Genomic DNA, 18,948 nt, shown 5'->3' on the forward strand with positions numbered 1-18,948 from the left:
TGCTGTGTGGCTACTTTTGGGATGCAGCCCCCAACACCTTTCTGCAGTAGCTAATAAAAACCAAACAGGCACCTTCTAAGATGTCTTCAGTTTTGTGAATTCCTTTGGAATTAGTGGGTTGTATCCAGGTAAGCTCTGTTGGGAGGAGGCTCATTGAAATTTATGGCTCTAATGTAGTCATGTCCATTATTTTCAGCAGGTCTACTCTGAGTAGGATTAGCACTGACTACAACCCAGTATTTTGATAGACTGGAAACCATGCAAGGGTCTGGACCTCACCTTCTTCAACCTTGTGTCTTTTAAAAAATAGGTAATGCTCAGTCTTCAACAGAGAGCCCAGAAGCGGGCCAGTTACATTCTACGTCTCGAGGAAATAAGCCCCTGGCTGGCTGCCATGACGAACACTGAAATAGCTCTCCCTGGAGAAGTGTCTGCCAGAGACACGGTCACAATTCATAGTGTAGGAAGCACCATAACAATTCTGCCTACTAAAACCAAGCCCAAGAAGCTCCTGTTTCTGGGCTCAGATGGGAAAAACTACCCATACCTTTTCAAAGGTGAGAACATTCTGTAACTTCTCCTTGTCCTAAGCAGAAAAAATTTAATGGAGGATATATTGCATTCCCTTTTCCAGTTACATTACGTACTGTCTGGTTTGCGTCTATTTTTCCCTGCAGGACTGGAAGACCTGCATCTTGATGAACGGATCATGCAGTTCTTATCCATTGTTAATACGATGTTTGCTACCATAAATCGCCAAGAGACACCCCGTTTCCATGCCAGGCATTACTCTGTTACTCCACTAGGAACACGATCAGGCCTAATTCAATGGGTGGATGGAGCCACTCCTTTATTTGGACTTTATAAAAGGTGGCAGCAGCGAGAAGCAGCTTTACAAGCACAAAAGGTAATGACTACATTATACATGCTGGTACCAGTTGTGAAGTAAACTCTGTAATTTTACATTATAATTCATGGAAGTATTAACGGTTACTGAGACAGAATCAAAATTCTGATTAAAATTCTAAGTATATGCTGAAATGTGGTGTCTTATAAGGGTTATTTTAAAATTAATTTGAGGTGCAGAGATTAATTAGAACACCTGATCATAATAATGAAATTGTGTGTGTGTGTGTGTGTGTGTGTGTGAGAGAGAGAGAGAGAGAGAGAGAGAGAGAGAGAGAGAGAAATGTTGTGTGTGTGTTGAACGGTGTGTATGTGTCCTTTTCTCAGCCTGCAGAGCTGTAACTTGGAAGGCTGGGTTTTGGGCTGAGGACATCTATGAACTCTGCTCTAGTGTGATAGCAGATCATAGAAACTCATGTCTTTAAAACGTGTGTGTGTTGTTGTATGCAAGTTCAGACCTGCTCTGTGCAGTGTCTCTTATCTTATGTAGCTTATGCAGACACGGAGGTTTTCTTTTGAAGAAAGCGTTCGCTGAGTCTGGAGTTAGAGGCACCTCCCAGTCCTCCTGCCGCTCCAGATGCAGAAAACTGAAAGAGGCAGAGATTCTATATGAACATTGGTCCCTGGGACGAATTGCTCCTGATTCCAGTACTGCCTATATGGAAAACAAGAGCAGTACTGCTTTAATTAAGTTAAGCAATACTGGCTATAGGAGAGTGCATATTCTTGGAGCAGGAAAGGGATGGTGCATACCAGAGCCTAGATGCCATAAGAATCCCGTCTTCTGTCTTGCTGTCCGTGTGCAGCACAGATATAGCAGTCATGGGAAATAATAGTTGGAGCAACAGCACCTAATGCAACAGGAGATATTGGAAAGCAGAGTGGGAAACTGGGAAACAATATGAGACACCCCCCCCCCGGCTAATTCTTCTTAAATTGATTTAGCTTGGAACTGCAGAAGGGTCAGTAGCAAGGAGCACCCTATATATTAAATGCAAGCACAAAGATTTATTCATCTGTTGCAAACAATCTTCCAGACAGGGTTTAAATATATGACATGTTGATTTCGTCTCCCAAGATATAATGGAATAGTAGTTGAACTGTGCAATTGACTTTTTTAGGCCCAAGATTCATACCAGACTCCTCAGAATCCTGGAATAGTGCCTAGACCTAGTGAACTGTACTACAGTAAGATCGGACCAGCTTTGAAGGCAGTTGGGCTTAGCTTGGATGTATCCCGTCGAGACTGGCCTCTAAATGTAATGAAGTCTGTTTTGGAAGAGTTAATGGAAGTAACACCTCCCAATCTTCTTGCTAAAGAACTTTGGTCATCATGCACTACACCTGATGAGTGGTGGAGAGTCACACAGGTATGTAGAGACCTTTCCTAATAAAATCTTAATGTTTGAGTAGGTTTAGTCTAATATCTCCTTGCCTTATGTACACAAACAACCATGCTTTCCATCTAAATTTGGTGGATTCTTGTAAAAATCCTGAGTGGCTTTTCTGAAGAGTTTCCCCTTATTTCAGAATAATTTTAATGGAAGAACAGACCATCTTTCATGATTGCTCTGGATGCCACTTAATTTCAAAATTAAAATTGGCAGATGTGCTTTCCCTCTAGGCAGCGGTCTGTTTTGGGGTCAGGGAGAGGCACAGCTTGTTGAGGATCACATGTATACATACATACATACATACATACATAGCTTCAGGAAAGGCACCTGTGATCCTTCACATGCTGTTGGAATTGTTAACATCAGCCCCAACCAGCATGGCCAATGGACAGGGAATTATGGGAGTTATAGTCCAACAACACCTGGAGAGCAATAGGTACCTATCCCTCATTTGCTTCTTATACCACATCTGTTAGTCGGACAGTAGAAATAGGAATGTGTCCGTGCTCATTCTTCTCCCTAGCCTGGTGCTTCTCCTTGAGCATAATTAGCCTTTGTGTGGATAAAGGAGCATGTGGCTTATAGTTAAGCTATATAAAAAACTTTTAGTAGTTTTTTATTTAGAGTACACTTTTTTAAATGGTGGGGAAAAGAGATTAATAATGATGATACTTCCCTCTCCCCCCCCCCCTTCCCAGTCTTATGCAAGATCCACTGCAGTTATGTCCATGGTTGGCTACATTATCGGCCTCGGAGACAGACATCTGGACAACGTTCTTATAGACATGACTACTGGAGAAGTTGTTCACATAGATTATAATGTTTGCTTTGAGAAAGGGAAAAGCCTTCGAGTGCCCGAGAAAGTTCCATTCCGGATGACACAAAATATTGAAACAGCATTTGGAGTAACAGGAGTGGAAGGCGTTTTCAGGCTTTCGTGTGAACAGGTAGGCCATGGGATATTGGGCTTTAAGGAAGTCTTGAATTTCTGTGAATGAAGCTTTTGCTTTATGGGGGGGGGGCCTTTTCAGTAGTGGTCTTAAGTGTGGAACGCCCTCCCCAGGAAGGCCTGCCGAGTCTTGCCACTGAATGCTTTCAGAAGTTGGGTTGAAACTCCCTAACACTGGATTTGGGCTTGGTAGCTAATTGCAAGTGCACATTTTAAATGATACATGTAATACGCTTTAAAAACAGGTTCTGCACATCATGCGGCGAGGACGAGAAACCCTTCTGACATTATTGGAAGCTTTTGTTTATGACCCACTTGTGGACTGGACTGCAGGGGGAGAGGCAGGGTTTGCTGGAGCAGTGTATGGTGGAGGTGGGCAGCAAGCTGAAAACAAGCAAAGCAAGAGAGAGATGGAAAGAGACATCACACGTAGCCTCTTCTCTTCCAGAGTTGCTGAAATAAAGGTATGTTCAGTCCTTTAAAAAATTCGTTTTATATGTATCTGCTTGTTACTTTAGATTCCAGGAACAGTGTGCAAAGTTGCTTGCAGGAATTAACTCGAAACAGGTTTTAGATTACAGTATTTCAAGCACGCTTCCATCTTAGTGAATCTATTTATGCTGTAACTTTAGAAAGACATACACTCATAACATGAGGGTTGTTTTTTTAAATTTTCTTACAAAAATGTGATTTTTCGATTGACTTGCCTAAGATCCAGGACAAAGCGCTGCCTTCTGGAAATTCCCCCCAGAAGTCAATTTCGCCTTTGAAATCCCAGTAATGTCTGGGAAAATCCAGACATGTGGCAGTCCTAGTCCAGGGGAATTTTTGGTAATCTGAGAAACTGATTGATAATACAAAATACACATTTCACCAAAGGAAAGACTGATGATAGTCAGAACCCTGAAAACAAACAAAAACAGGCAAAACATGCCATCAAAACATAACAGACAAGAAAGTAGGCAAATCAAAGTAGGCAACCTCCCCAATAAAATCTCAGTTTTAAAATTAAATGGAAGCAGGAGGCCCTGATGGGTGGTTAGGTGGTTGTTTGAAGATGCTGTGGTGACCATGAACAGCATGTTGGAGACCCAGTTTTTGCCATGCTGTCATTCAAACATTAATTTTGCTCTGAAGTTTTAAAATGTGTGACTTGTTCACCTTTTTATTTGTTTAATATTCAGTCTAATTTAGTGATAACAATATCAGTTTCACTCCACTTGTGATACTGGTAGTGAAAAGTGGTAGCAAGTGTTATTCATAAGTAAGTAACATAAATCTTGTCTACAGGTCAACTGGTTTAAGAACAGGGATGAGATGCTGGCTGTGCTTCCTAAGCTGGATGGCAGTTTAGGGGAATATTTAAATTTGCAAGAGCAGTTGACTGATGTTGAAAAATTGCAAGGCAAATTACTAGAAGAGAGTGCCTACCTGGAAGGAGCAGAAGCAGCGGATCACCCATGTCACACACTGCAGAACAGGTACAAGAAATCTCACTTTAGTTTAGATATTCAAATGCTTTATGGAAATTCAAAACTGCATATGTTTCTCTAGAATTTGGAGTTGGAAAAAAAATTCACTTAATGTGGCTTCTTCCTTTTTAACACAGATATTCTGAACACACTCAGCTGCAATCTCAGCAGAGAGCAGTACAAGAAGCAATCCAGGTGAAACTGAATGAATTTGAGCAGTGGATATCTCATTACCAAGCTGCTTTCAATAATCTGGAAGCAACTCAGCTCGCAAGTCTTCTTCAGGAAATCAGTACCCAAATGGATCTTGGTAATGAAACAAATTAGGTGGTCCTCCCCACCCCCCACCCCATTGTCCATATTGTGAGGCAGAGCAAGGTGGCAGATTAAGGGCAAGTAAAATGGTGTTGGGGGGTGTTTTTGTTTTTACTACAAGGAGTTAACATTTTTATATGTTCAGGACACTTCTTTGTTACAATACTGTACTGGGCAGTCAGCTGCTGAATGTCTGCTGCCTTTGGAATGCATTGCATTGGTCTGCAATGGATATCAGGTTATTCTAGGCCAATCATAGGTAAAGGTAAAGGGACCCCTGACCATTAGGTCCAGTCGCAGACGGCTCTGGGGTTGCAGCGCTCATCTCGCTTTATTGGCCAAGGGAGCCGGCATACAGCTTCCGGGTCATGTGGCCAGCATGACTAAGCCGCTTCTGGCGAACCAGAGCAGCGCACGGAAACACCATTTACCTTCCCGCCAGAGTGCTACCTATTTACCTACCTGCACTTTTACATGCTTCCGAACTGCTGGGTTGGTAGGAGCAGGGACCGAGCAATGGGAATTCACCCCGTCGCGGGGATTCAAACTGCCGACCTTCTGATCGGCAAGCCCTAGGCTCAGTGGTTTAACCCATAGTCCCAACCATACTGTGTGCATAGTCCTTTAGCTTCAACAAGGGTAGTCAACATGGTGCCCCCCAGATATTGTAGACTACCAGATGTTGTTGACTACCACTCCTATCTCCTCTGATCTGTGGCCTTGCTGACTGGGACTGAGGGAAGTTATGGTCTAAAATATGTGCAAGGCTGTTGCTGAACATGTTTTGCCCCTGAACATTTTCCTTCCCTGTAGTTAGGTTTTAACATCCTTCTTTTTTTAATGGTTCATTTTGAAGGTCCTCCAAGTTATGTCCCTGCAACTACCTTCCTTCAGAATGCTGGACAAGCACACTTGATCAGCCAGTGTGAGCAGCTAGAGGGTGAGGTTGGTGCTTTCCTTCAGCAGAGGCGATCTGTTCTGCGTGGATGTCTTGAACAGCTACACAACTATGCTACTGTAGCTCTTCAGTACCCCAAAACAGTGTTTCAGAAACACCGCATTGAGCAGTGGAAGACCTGGATGGAAGAACTGATTGTTAACATGACAATAGAACGCTGTCAGGATCTTTACCGGAAGTAAGTTGCCAGTTGTTTGCACCCACAGAAAGTGGGAGGGTTAAATTATTTCAAGTCTTTGGTAGTTCAATTTCTGCGGGAAAATAAATTCTCAGAATAAACCATACTAATTTCTGCAAAGTTGAGCTCAGTTAAGTGTTGTGTATGTGTCAGCATGTAAAATGTAAGTATTTTTCTGCCTCATGTATCTCAACAGAAAATGGTAGGTGTTTAAGGGTAGAGCACAGATGATGCTAGGCATTTGCCCAGCATCACATTGCAAAATGCATGAAAGAATATATATATTTAAATAAATATTTGTCATTTTATTGTTTGTCAGGTATGAAATTCAGTATGCTCCTCAGCCGCCTCCATCTGCGTGCCAGTTCATAACCACTACAGAAATGACTTTGCAGAGATACGCAGCAGACATCAACAGCAGGCTTATCCGACAAGTGGAACGTTTGAAGCAAGAGGCAGTCACTGTTCCTGTGTGTGAGGAACAGCTAAAAGAAATTGAGCGTTGCATTAAGGTCTTTCTTCATGAAAACGGAGAAGAGGGTTCATTGAGCTTAGCAAGTGTTATCATCTCGGCTCTCTGCACTCTTACCAGGTGAGATGCCTGCAAAATTTGACAAGAGGTGGTGGTTTTTTTTGTTTTGTTTTTTGACCCCTCCTTCAAAAATACATTTCCCAAGCTTTTAAATTCCTTTAATTTCATATGTATCAAATTTACTTAACCATAATTCATGAAAATGCTTTATCTAGAAATGGAATATACTGCATTTTTCCATGTATAAGACAATCTTTTTTTCTGGAAAAAAATAGTGATAAATTGGGGGTTGTCTTATACACGGGTTAATACAGTAAGTAAGCAAGGGCTGGAGCCCTGGTGGTAGTTATGGCACCAGTTCCGTCAGCCAGAGCGGGGGATTGTCAAAAAACAGCTCAGCAACTTTCTAAATTATTAAATTTCTTAATTTTGGGTTCCCAAAAATAGGGGTTGTCTTTATACATGGGGCCGTGTTATACATGGGAAAATACAATAGTATCCTTTCTAATGGGTTTTAAAAGATTAAGATGCATAAATTGGAACAAAAACTTCTATTTATTTACAAGCTATCTTTTTCATTTAGACGTAATCTAATGATGGAAGGTGCTGCATCCAGCGCTGGAGAACAGCTGGTGGACCTGACTTCAAGAGATGGAGCCTGGTTCTTGGAGGAGCTGTGTAGCATGAGTGGGAACGTTACGTGTCTTGTGCAGTTACTGAAGCAGTGTCATCTGGTCCCACAGGATTTAGATATTCCTAATCCAGTTGAAGCATCAGAAGCTATTCACCTAGCTAATGGAGTTTACATCTCACTTCAGGTGAAATATATCTACAATGTGTGTTTGTAGCAGCTCATGCTAATATACAAACCCCTTTGTAGTGAGCTGTAATAAGTTGAAGTAAAGTTGGAATAATGCTACAGTCCTAAATAGGTTTATCTGGGAGAAAGACCCACTGAGAATAGGGGACTGACTTCTGAGAATACAATTGAGAGCATATTCTAAACACTTACATTTGTTCTCCTTATTAACCAGCAGCAGATTATACTATGAGAACATAATAATAATAATAATAATAATAATAATAATAATAATAATAATAATAATAATATAATAATACCCCACCCATCTGGCTGGGTTTCCCCAGCTACTCTGGGCGGCTTCCAGCAGAATATTAAAATACAATAGTCAGTTAAACATTAAAAGCTTCCCTAAAAATTGTAGCATAGACATCAGATACTTTGCTGCTATCTTCTTGTTTTCATGCATTTGTTGTTGTTCCGCCAGGAGCTGAATTCAAATTTCCGTCAGATTATTTTCCCAGAAGCACTTAGGTGCTTAATGAAAGGAGAATATACTTTGGAGAGCATGCTCAATGAACTGGATAACCTGATCGAACAAGTTACCGATGTTCCTTTGCAAACTCTGGTTGAGTCTCTTCAAGCTTACCTAAGAAACGCCGCAATGGGGCTTGAAGAAGAAACACATACTCATTGTATTGATGTTGCAAGGTAAATTCATTGGGTTTGTTGTATCTGGTGCAAATGCTTGCTTTAAGAGTTAGCTTGAAACAGCCCACAATCATGGGTCATAAGACAACATGCCATATGGTGGCTTGTTTGTGCCCTGTGTGACACCCACAAGACACCCACATTCACAACTTAGCCGTGGTTTAAAAAAAGCTACAGCTTAGCGTGATCTGAAATGTGTTGAAGGATTAGTCAGTTATTTGACATTTCTTTAACCAAATGATAGGCCTGCCGTAGTGTTTGTCCTTAAAACTATTTGGATATTCAGGTCCTAACTACCCTTTTTGCTTCTTTCTTTAGGATGCTTCACGCCCAGTATGGTGAACTGATTCAGCCAAGGAATGGCTCGGTTGACGAAACACCCAAAATGTCAGCAGGCCAGATGCTGTTGGTAGCATTTGATGGAATGTTTGCCCAAGTGGAAACAGCATTTGGCTTATTAGTTGAAAAGGTAAGGTTACTACTAAAAAGGTTACTTACTAAAGCTAACTTTGGAAATAAGGTCCAGGCAACTCCCGATTCACACGGGGGTTGCGTTCTGAGTCATCGCGTGCCATGCAGAGCGTACTGCACATAAATCCACCTCGCCCCTTTTTCCACCCACTTTCAGTTTGCCGTGATGTGTGCATGCACACATCATTTGGTCTTTGTATTTGGCAAATGACCTAACATTTTTCTTATTTTCCTCCAGTTAAACAAGATGGAAATACCAGTTGCCTGGCGTAAGATTGACATCATCAGGGAAGCTCGCAGCACCCAAACTAACTTTTTTGATGATGATAACAATCGGCAGGTTTTAGAAGAGATTTTCTTTTTAAAACGACTGCAGACAATAAAGGATTTTTTCAGACTCTGTGGCACTTTTTCTAAAACTCTTTCAGGTAAGTGCATACAACATTCCTAGTTTACATCTCATTAGGTAAAGTTAAGCACTGTTGTCTGCCTTGAATCTTAAAGTGAAATTACAAATAACAGTATCTATGTATTAAACAAAATAAACCATTGGGCTCAGCAGATTTTCATCTTGTATTACCTGCATGTTTTAAAGCTGTGATGTAATGACTACAGTAGCAGCATTCTCAAAATACATGGGTTATACTGTGCCATGAACAACTTCTAGTAGTACCATAAGTATTAAGCTGTTACACACAAAAAAACAAAAAAACAACAACAAAAAAACAACTGGTTAAAAGGTGCCGAAGACAGCCAGTAAGCACAGGAAATTTATTTCCATGCTTGCTCAAGCTTTCTTTGTGAAGAGCAAACCCAGAGTTTTCATGTTTCCTCTGTGATGTTTCAACACTTGCTTTATTATTGAACCAGTACATATTACTGAATGTATCGACTGTTGAATTATTTTGGCATTATTTGGAAGGCAGCAAAATGGAATAGATGTTTGCTTCCATGTTTTCATTTTCCCCTAGAAAAGAACCAAGAACATTTTTAATTAATTCAGGAATGCTATTGTGGAGTTAGCCAAATCAGTGTGCCTTAAAGCATGTACCAGCCTGTTAAAATGGGGTTTATATTTATCTCAGTCAGCTTGGACCTTGCCCATTTGCATTTCATAAGAGTGCCATTGTAATCTTGGCTGCAGTTAATTTATGTTGTCAGCTCTCTAGAGCAGAAATTCCTGGTCTGTATGTATTTGTTCAATGGCTGTTTCTTTTGTTTCTTTTTTTGTAAGGTGTAAGTTCAATTGAAGATCAAAGCTCTATGAATGGACCAGTGCCAATGGTAAACGTGAAAACCTTGTATCGGAATTCTTGCTTTAGTGAAGACCAAATGGCCAAACCAATCAAAGCCTTCACAGCTGACTTTGTCCGGCAGCTTTTAATCGGCCTTCCCAATCAAGCCTTGGGACTTACATTGTGCAGTTTTATTAGTGCTCTGGGTGTAGATATAATTGCTCAAGTAGAAGCAAAGGATTTTGGGGCTGAAAGCAAAGTCTCAGTGGATGACTTGTGTAAGAAAGCTGTAGAACACAATATCCAAATTGGCAAATATTCACAGTTGGTTATGAACAGAGCAACAGTGCTGGCCAGTTCATACGACACCGCATGGAAGAAGCACGATCTGGTGCGGAGACTTGAAACCAGTATTTCTTCTTGTAAGACTAGCCTTCAGAGAGTGCAACTACACATCGCTATGTTCCAGGTAAGTCTTCAAACTTGTATTTCATTTCAGAATATTTGCTACAGATGCGGAAAGTTGCATAATAAACTAATTGTCTTTGGCACCATACCTAAGTTGTGGAGAGAAGTTACCTCTTCAGATTTTAAACAGTATCGTACATTTAGAAGTAGCTTCATACTGTTTTCCACGTTATTGATCTGTGGAGCAGCCCTCTTCATCATGTGAGGTGAACTTCATGGCTGCATGAGGATTTGAGAGTCCTTATTTCACCAACTTTGTCCATTTGCCCCTTGAAACCTCTCTCTTATTGAAAACCTGCAGGGTGGATTTCCTGCGGGCCTCTTGGCAATACTTTGAAGCAGATCCTGTTCTCTGGTTCTGAGGGCACTTTGAATTTTTCTAGGCAGAAACCCTCTATCTTTGTTAGTCATGAAGTTTATAGCTACTGTTGTAGCTGTTGGGTACAGCTGAATTTTCATGCAGGTGTGGAGCAAAATTATTAAATGGCATCATTATATTTCTCTCAGCAGATCAATGTACAATTTGGATTTTCTGCAAAGCAGAGTCAGAATTCTGACAACTTTCCTTTTAAAAAAAGCAAAGCAAAGGGGAATGATAATCAGAACTTTTGGTGCACTTAAGGATTTTAGAAGCAAAATAGCTGCAATTTTTCAAAAGAGCTGTCACTTCACATTTACAGACAGTGTGAACATAAACACTTTTTATGTTGGTTATGTTTGTTGCTTATTGCTCTGTAAATGTTCACGGTTATTGACTTAGGCATCTTGATTAGGCTCTTGGGGCCGTATCTCGCTGAACTTCTCAGTCTTACCATTTATATAGCATTATCATAACACTGAATAGAAACATCTTTTTCTCTTGCCTTTCAAAAGTGGCAGCATGAAGATCTCCTCATCAATCGCCCACAAGCCATGACAGTCTCTCCTCCACCTCGGTCCGCAATCTTAGCCAGTATGAAAAAGAAACTTCATACTCTTGGCCAGATTGAAGCTTCAATTGCAGCAGTTCAGGTAAGTTTCTTCACTGCTCCATGGGGGAAGCAGTGGAGGACTGTTGAGGAAAAATATGGAAGCAAAATAACTGGTCTTTCACCAGTATTTGGGAATATTGGTCTTCCAGCTCCATTGTTACAATATACTGAAACTGCAAGAATGGTAATGTTTGAAGTGCCTTGTTTTCAAGTCATACAAATTTCCCCAGTTATAACAGTGTTCAATCCTACTTTACTGTGGGGCATGTTCAGGGTTTTGAATTAAAGTCAAATCTTTAATAACAGTTTTTACAAGATTGAACTCTTTAGACTCTTAGATTAAGCTGAAAATCTGTAGTGACTGTTGATGTAATTTTTGATAGCCCTCCACAGTTTGATCACTTTGGAAGCTGGTCATAAGAATCTGAGCCAATGTCATCCTGCAGTGTGTACCCTAGATTTGATAGCTGAATCTAGGGACCTGTGGCAGGGGTGCAGTGCACGAGTGTCTTAGGTTGACTCTTATCAAATCAGTATCTTATGTACCGCTTTTGGAGAGTCTCCAGAATTTTGTATATTTTTGTTGTCCCAGGTTGCAGTGTCATCCAGTCAGCTAGTGGCTGGGTATGTGGAAATGTGTATATGTCACAACCCTTCTCTCTTCAATACATGGATACTGATACTGATACTGCATAGAGGCACATTTTGAAAAGATTTTGTTGGTTGGGAAATATACCGTCCTAGTTTGCCCTGCTGGTTGCCAGAACTGAATATGTTGGATTCCTTGCCCTTGTTATAATAGTAGTTAAGTAATTGCATCTGTTCAGGCCCCAGGTATAAGCAAAAATTGTAAGATTTAATGCTTTTGATTTTCATTCTATCAACAATCTCAGGAAAAGCTGGCAGCACTTGAAGCAAGTATTGAGCAGCGTTTGAAGTGGGCAGGAGGCGCTAATCCAGCATTAGCACCAGTTCTTCAAGATTTTGATGCCACAATATCTGAAAGAAGAAATCTTGTCCTTAAGGAAAGTCAGAGAGCCAGCCAGGTACTACAAATAGCATGATGTGATGAGTTTTGAGTTTATTTTCACTAACAAACTGTGTATAAGAGAGCAAAAAACTTTTATCAGATGGGATCAGGCTTAAGGAGAAAAGCATTTGCCGTATGTAGGGAGCTATTTTGGAGTGAATACTAATGAGGTCCAAAATACAAAGGGCTGTTTGGGATTTAGTTATTTGTGTGTGTCGCAACTATCTAGCAGTACATATTGTCACATTTCTTTCTTTGTGATACTTTGAATTGAGTTGCATTTTAATCACATTTGACATCATTATCTTAGTTATTTGGCTTTGACCTTAATTTGTGGTGTAACTACATCTCTTGATAGTATAATATAACTCCTTTGTGATTCTTGATCATTTCAGTTTAGGCCTTGTTTAATCCTTGGTCCCGTAATTTCTCAGCCCATTGTAATAATATAAAAATTATACAAGACAGCTTAAAACCTAGATTTTAAATCAAGTCTCAGACCTCAAAATATTTTGTTGGTGCTGGTGGGCTAAATTTTGAACGATTCAACAAAAATTGTAATTCAGGGTGTGGGTGTGTATATGCATATATATATAAAATTGGGTGTGACTGCAGAAAAGCACTAGAATATATATGTTTTAAATAAAGTAGTCAGTTTCCTCTCTGGCAGCCTTTCAGTGCATTTTTTGAAAATAAAATCTAGAAGCTTAAGCTGTGTGTGAATGTTATGAGCCTTTTCTCTCTGTGCCTTGTCTTTCAGGTTACTTTCCTCTGTAGCAACATCATTCATTTTGAAAGCTTGCGTACCAGAACAGCGGAAGCCTTAAACCTAGACACTGCCTTGTTTGAACTTGTCAAACGTTGCCAGCAAATGTGTTCCTTTGCTTCACAGTTTAACAGCTCAGTTTCTGAACTGGAACTTCGTTTACTTCACAGAGTGGTGAGTGCAAGACACACACCCAATGGGTGGGGTGCAGTGGGCAGGGAAAAGGTGCATTGGCTTCTTTTACATATAATACCAAATCATGTTAGGCTGCAAGAACTGTGCACTGAGGTCACTCTCCCCCTTCTCCTTGAGGGTTCTGATTCTCCCTCTCATTTCCTAGTTCAGGCAAACTGTGGTTTATGAAAGCCATAGCTTCCTTCCAAATGAGAACTGGAAAATTCTGGCTTCTCACAAAACATAGTTTTGTTGCAAAAAACAACAGCCATCAAATTGCCTGAATGAGGAAAGCAAGGAGGGAGTACATGAGTATTAAAAAAATGGTTGGACTAATGTGTGTTAACAGGATCATCTGTCTCGACTCCGACATGCCAAACCATGTTGTGTTGTCTAATCGTGTTGCCAAACCATGTTGTGTGTAGAATCCAGATCATGGTCTTGAGCTTGCAAATATACAGGCAAACAATGGTTGTTTACTGCTCAGTGGTGTTCATTTTCTGTCTGCTCATCACTCCCATCTCTAGGCACAGTGATCTCTGGGAGTGAAGCAAATACTGTTACTGTAGCTTGTCAGTACAGATACCGTGCTAAACTTGTTGCACACCTTGATTTGTAAATAGTTTCTGGTGCTGACTTGCCAGACAATGTATCAATTCAGCCTTCATGATAAATCATGGCATCATTTTAGTCACTGTTTGCTTTGAAGTCTGAACTGAGCCATTGCAAATTATAGTAACAACACATCTCAAAATGCCTGTGCTCGTTTAAGATTATAATTGGGATGGGGGTTGGCAGCAAGTGTCTTGCAATCTGACTTTAATACATGTATTGATTTTATTTGCCTCATTAAACAAAGAATATCAGGGTCCTATGTACTAAATTATCTTTCTTAGCTTCAGAAGAACAGAGAATTTAGACTGGCAAACAGTAATTTGCTCAAAGCCTCTTAAGTTTCATAGCTCAGTGGGGAACTGATCTGGCCTTGCTTGGAGATGAGTTTCAGTAGCTTGACTGGTATTTGGAAACTTGTTTTGTTACAGGGCACCAATCTCGACCATCCTATTGGTAGCACAGAATGGCTTCTTTTGGCTCATAAGCAACTGACGCAGGACACGTCTACCCAGAGGACCGTGCAAATAGAGAGAGAGCAACAGATAGAAACTGTGTGTGAAACCATTCAGAATCTGGTTGATAGTATTAAAACTGTGCTCACTGGACACAACAGGCAACTTGGGGATGTCAAGCACTTGCTGAAAGCCATGGCAAAGGTAAAGCCCAATTATTCATTGGTGGGGGAATAGAACAGAAAAAACTTTGATGTTCATGGAATACTTTCTGAAGTTATGGGGAGGCGGATAAATAGTGGATAAAAACTTATCATTTTTCCAAGCTTCTGTTTCCAATAGTGAAGTCATAATAAATGTTACTTTATTACAGGATGAAGAAGCAGCGCTGGCAGATGGTGAAGATGTTGCCTATGAGAATAGTGTTAGACAGTTCTTGGGTGAATATAAGTTATGGCAAGACAATATTCAGACAGTTCTGTTTACATTAGTTCAGGCCATGGGTCAGGTTCGCAGTCAGGAACATACTGAAATGCTGCAAGAAATTACTCCCACCCTGAAAGAACTGAGAACCCAGAGTCAAAGGTAAGCAGACATTCTCTGAATTCTTGTAAATTTGTGTATTTGGCTAAAAACAAAGAATATAATGCAGGCATAGGCAAACTCAGCCCTCCAGATGTTTTGGGTCTACAATTCCAATCATCCCTAGCTAACAGGACCAGTGGTCAGGGATGATGGGAGTTGTAGTCCCAAAGTATTTGGAGGGCCGAGTTTGCCTATGCCTGATATAATGGATAGATTATAGTTATTAGAAGCACAGAAACGACATTCTTATGACACTTGGAATCAAAAGGTCTATGGTTACGAGGGAGGGATTTAGTTATGTTTCAGTTTGTTTATTTGTTATGTGGTTCTGTGTATGTTTGTTTGCTGGCTGAGGAAAGTATAATAGTGTGATGCAATTGTATCGGCATACATTATTCAACACATAACTTCTTCAGCTTATGTATTTTCTTATTCTCGAAAACCTACTAATTATTATTTTTTAGCAGCACAAAAACTGACAGGATCCCCTAATATTGTAATGCATCATCTACAGAATCTAAACATCTAAACTTTCTCAAACTGTGCCAAAATACTTTTGAATTATCTAACATTCTTCCACAGGCTTTCTGTTTTTTGATTTCCAGATAGGTCATGTGTCAAGATTAATATTGATCATTTTCCTTATTTTTCCTAGTGTCTACAATAATCTAGTGAGTTTTGCATCTCCCTTAATCACGGATACGCCAAATGAATGCTCAAGTCCAACATCTGTTGCTACATGTCAACCAACATTTGCTGCAGGTAAAAGATGGAATACATTGAATCTAATTTCTCCGTCACTGAGCTTGAATGTAGATGTTGTCATAATTCTCCTTCTAGATGTAGTAGAGCAGTCTACTTGCTAAATTTCTTCATTATCTTCAAAAAGACAAATGTCAAGGAGTTAAACCACCTGTCTGAATGCAGACTTACCAGAGAACCTGACTAAACTCTGCTTACCAAAGAGTACCACTCATTTCTGTTAGAATGTTCATCATTCTGAGATAGGGACTCCTTGGGGAAATGACTTAATGACTGCCTCCTACTTGCTACTTGAAGACCTTCCAAGTCTACTAGGAACTACCCACCCATGAGCAGAAGTAATATTTACACTATTAATATGTTTTCCGTATAAGGCTCTTGCAGAATTTTACTATCTTAAGGCATCTAACCAACAAGTGAATTTTATTGGTAAGGTATATAAATTAGCATTAAAATAAAGATAAAAAACAAGTTGATACCCAATGCAAAGATGCTGTAGCAGATTCTAAAACTCTATTTACAGAACTTCCATCCATATTGAGGTACCATATGGATACTTGTCAAGAAAGAGGTGGCTCTCCATAAACATTTGGTTTGCTGAGCATCTCTGAAATGACACATCTTGCATAAAGGGGGAAACCTGGTATCCCAACCTTGTTAGGGTTCAAATCTCAAGAAAGATGTGGCGATGTAGGTTCCACTGCAGCTTAGGTTGTTAAGAACTGCAGTACATATGTGTGACATACATACTCTCATTTCAGCAAGGAATGGAAACCTAAAAACTGAATTCTTCATGCAGCTTGCTTGACCTGTTGAAAGGCTTTTTTATTTTTTTTAAAAAAAACACTATTTGAATTGTCTTGATCCATTTCAGTCAGGCTTCAGCATTAGACTGCTTTGGTTGATGGAAGAGAGACAGGGCAGGTCCAACCTTGTTGGTTCTTTTTAATCTTTGACTTTTGATACCATCAATTATTGTATCCTCTTGGAATTGTTTGGTGGATTGGGGCCATGGTGATACAGTGGTTCTGCTCATAGCTGCAGGCAGTGTCCAGAGAGTAGCATTGGGTGACTTCTGCTCAGCCTCAAGGTAGCTGAGATTCAAGGCCCTGTGCAGTTCCATTTTGCCCCCAATCAGTGGCTGGCCGTGGCTCTCCAGGACTTCTGGATATGGGGTCTTTCCTATCCCTACCTGGAGATGCTAGGGATAGAACCTTTAACCTTTAGCCAGTGTGGTGTAGTGGTTAAGAGCGGTAGTCTCGTAATCTGGTGAACCGGGTTCGCGTCTCCGCTCCTCCACATGCAGCTGCTGGGTGACCTTGGGCTAGTCACACTTATTTGAAGTCTCTCAGCCCTACTCACCTCACAGAGTGTTTGTTGTGGGGGAGGAAGGGAAAGGAGAACGTTAGCCGCTTTGAGACTTCTTAAAGGGAGTGAAAGGCGGGATATCAAATCCAAACTCTTCTTCTTCTTCTTTTGTATCTTCGGCCATTGCGCTTTGTCCCTTCCCTTAGCCTGGCCACAGTTTTGCATGGTCATGTGACATCAGGCTCAGGAAGGATGGGTATGGTTAGGCCAAAATAGCCTGGTGGGCCAGCCTCTGAGGCTTGGTGGGCCTAATTTGGCTTGCAGGCCGATGGTTCCCCTTCACTGTCCTAGAAGCACAGATGACCATGTTTTTCAGCTTCTGTCACCTACTTACAACAACTTGTTAATTCAGGCTTATGGTGGACTTGGTTAACCCTGCTGTGGCTTGCTGTTTTGTTTTGTACTATACTGTTGTTGTTGTTGTTGTTGTTGTTGACCCTGCTGTGGCTTGCAGTTTTGTTTTGTACTATACTGTTGTTGTTGTTGTTGAATCTAAGATAATTTTAATTGTGTTTTATTGCTTTACATACTATGTTTTGTTTTTTGTGTTGGCAACAACATTTTGACCACACAATGGAAAAGTAGTCTACAATTGTTGGAAATGAAATCAAACCATGATATCATATATTGACTTTATTTTGAAGCCATAAATCATAGCTTTTGGTGCTGAATTCTGACTTGTTCTGCCATTCATGTAAAGGGAGCAGGTAAACTACTACAGTAAGCTTGCAACTCATGTGGGAGCTACGTTCCAGGGATCGCACCTAAAGCCAAAATCGCATATAGTCAAAACCCATTGGGCTCAGTGGTGGGCAGTGTTGCCAAAATCATTTCCCCCGGAACCCTGTCCCCTTTTAATTTTTTTGCTCTGCATGTAAGGGTGAATATGCACAAGTTAAATGTGCGTAAGTTGCAGGTTTACTGCATAAAGGAGCTCCATGGACCCACACATAGGTCATGCAAATCTTATTAAGCCAATCTTTGGCTTAACTTTGCCTATGCACCCAATCACTGTGTGGGCAGAAGGCCTGAAATCAGTGCCTTTTGCCAGTGCATTATATGTTTTGTAGGCATGTTTGGTTTTGTTGTAAAACAAAACATTTTTCTTTTTGATTATGAATAAAACTTACTTGGTTCCTTTTAATAGCATTTTCAATATTTTATTTTCATTTGTTGACAGCGGTCCGCAGCAATACAGGGCAGAAAACTCAGCCAGAGGTCATGTCGCAGAATACAAGAAAGTTAATTCAGAAAACCCTTGCACCATCAGCAGATACTCCACCGGGGGTAATTACAGGCGCTGGAAAGAGTGTTGTTTCTAGTCCTAAAAAAGCCATCAGGGACCCCAAAACAGGAAAAGGTAAGTAGCAATATTAAATTTATGTAGAAAGATAGGCTTTGTAATCAGCAACACATTAAGATTTGCATGGACTGGGTGTTTTTGTTTTTGTTTTTGAAGCTGTGCAAGAGCGGAATTCATATGCAGTAAGTGTGTGGAAACGTGTCAAAGCCAAGTTAGAGGGCCGGGACTTGGATCCCAACAGGAGAATGTCCGTTGCTGAACAGGTAATTCGAGGAGCAAAACTTGTTCCCTTCCCTTCAGATGATTTTAACATTTAAGTTTATGGTGTGTGTGTGTGTGTGTGTGTGTGTGTGAGAGAGAGAGAGAGAGAGAGAGAGAGAGAATATTTTTAAATGTGCTCTGATATGTTGCTGGATGTTCAGTGGGAAAAGTTTATTCATATAAGCATCATTTTTCCTTGAAACTTCACTCCTACATACCTTAAATTACCTGGCAGGCTAGTGTGCCCTCTTGCTTCCTTTCTGCTTAGCCCAT

At 40.5% G+C, this 18,948-nt stretch overlaps 1 protein-coding gene across 1 annotated transcript in view; it reads left to right on the top strand.

Moving 5' to 3' along the window:
- Nucleotides 1-18,948, top strand: part of SMG1 (SMG1 nonsense mediated mRNA decay associated PI3K related kinase) — a 68,891-nt gene that overhangs the window by 46,734 nt on the left and 3,209 nt on the right. The window contains exons 40-61 of the mRNA XM_083474108.1: nt 311-557; nt 678-907; nt 2,028-2,276; nt 2,999-3,247; nt 3,495-3,713; nt 4,540-4,730; nt 4,859-5,031; nt 5,893-6,172; nt 6,492-6,764; nt 7,288-7,522; nt 7,991-8,214; nt 8,533-8,683; nt 8,924-9,113; nt 9,920-10,389; nt 11,262-11,399; nt 12,253-12,405; nt 13,150-13,329; nt 14,373-14,600; nt 14,770-14,981; nt 15,637-15,743; nt 18,292-18,471; nt 18,571-18,677. Of these exons, the coding sequence (XP_083330234.1) occupies nt 311-557; nt 678-907; nt 2,028-2,276; nt 2,999-3,247; nt 3,495-3,713; nt 4,540-4,730; nt 4,859-5,031; nt 5,893-6,172; nt 6,492-6,764; nt 7,288-7,522; nt 7,991-8,214; nt 8,533-8,683; nt 8,924-9,113; nt 9,920-10,389; nt 11,262-11,399; nt 12,253-12,405; nt 13,150-13,329; nt 14,373-14,600; nt 14,770-14,981; nt 15,637-15,743; nt 18,292-18,471; nt 18,571-18,677 (4,686 nt within the window). The remainder of the gene's footprint in view (nt 1-310; nt 558-677; nt 908-2,027; nt 2,277-2,998; nt 3,248-3,494; nt 3,714-4,539; nt 4,731-4,858; nt 5,032-5,892; nt 6,173-6,491; nt 6,765-7,287; nt 7,523-7,990; nt 8,215-8,532; nt 8,684-8,923; nt 9,114-9,919; nt 10,390-11,261; nt 11,400-12,252; nt 12,406-13,149; nt 13,330-14,372; nt 14,601-14,769; nt 14,982-15,636; nt 15,744-18,291; nt 18,472-18,570; nt 18,678-18,948) is intronic.

The sequence above is a fragment of the Podarcis liolepis genome, assembly GCF_965112155.1.
Source record: "Podarcis liolepis genome assembly, chromosome: 14".
Classification (NCBI taxonomy): domain Eukaryota; kingdom Metazoa; phylum Chordata; class Lepidosauria; order Squamata; family Lacertidae; genus Podarcis; species Podarcis liolepis.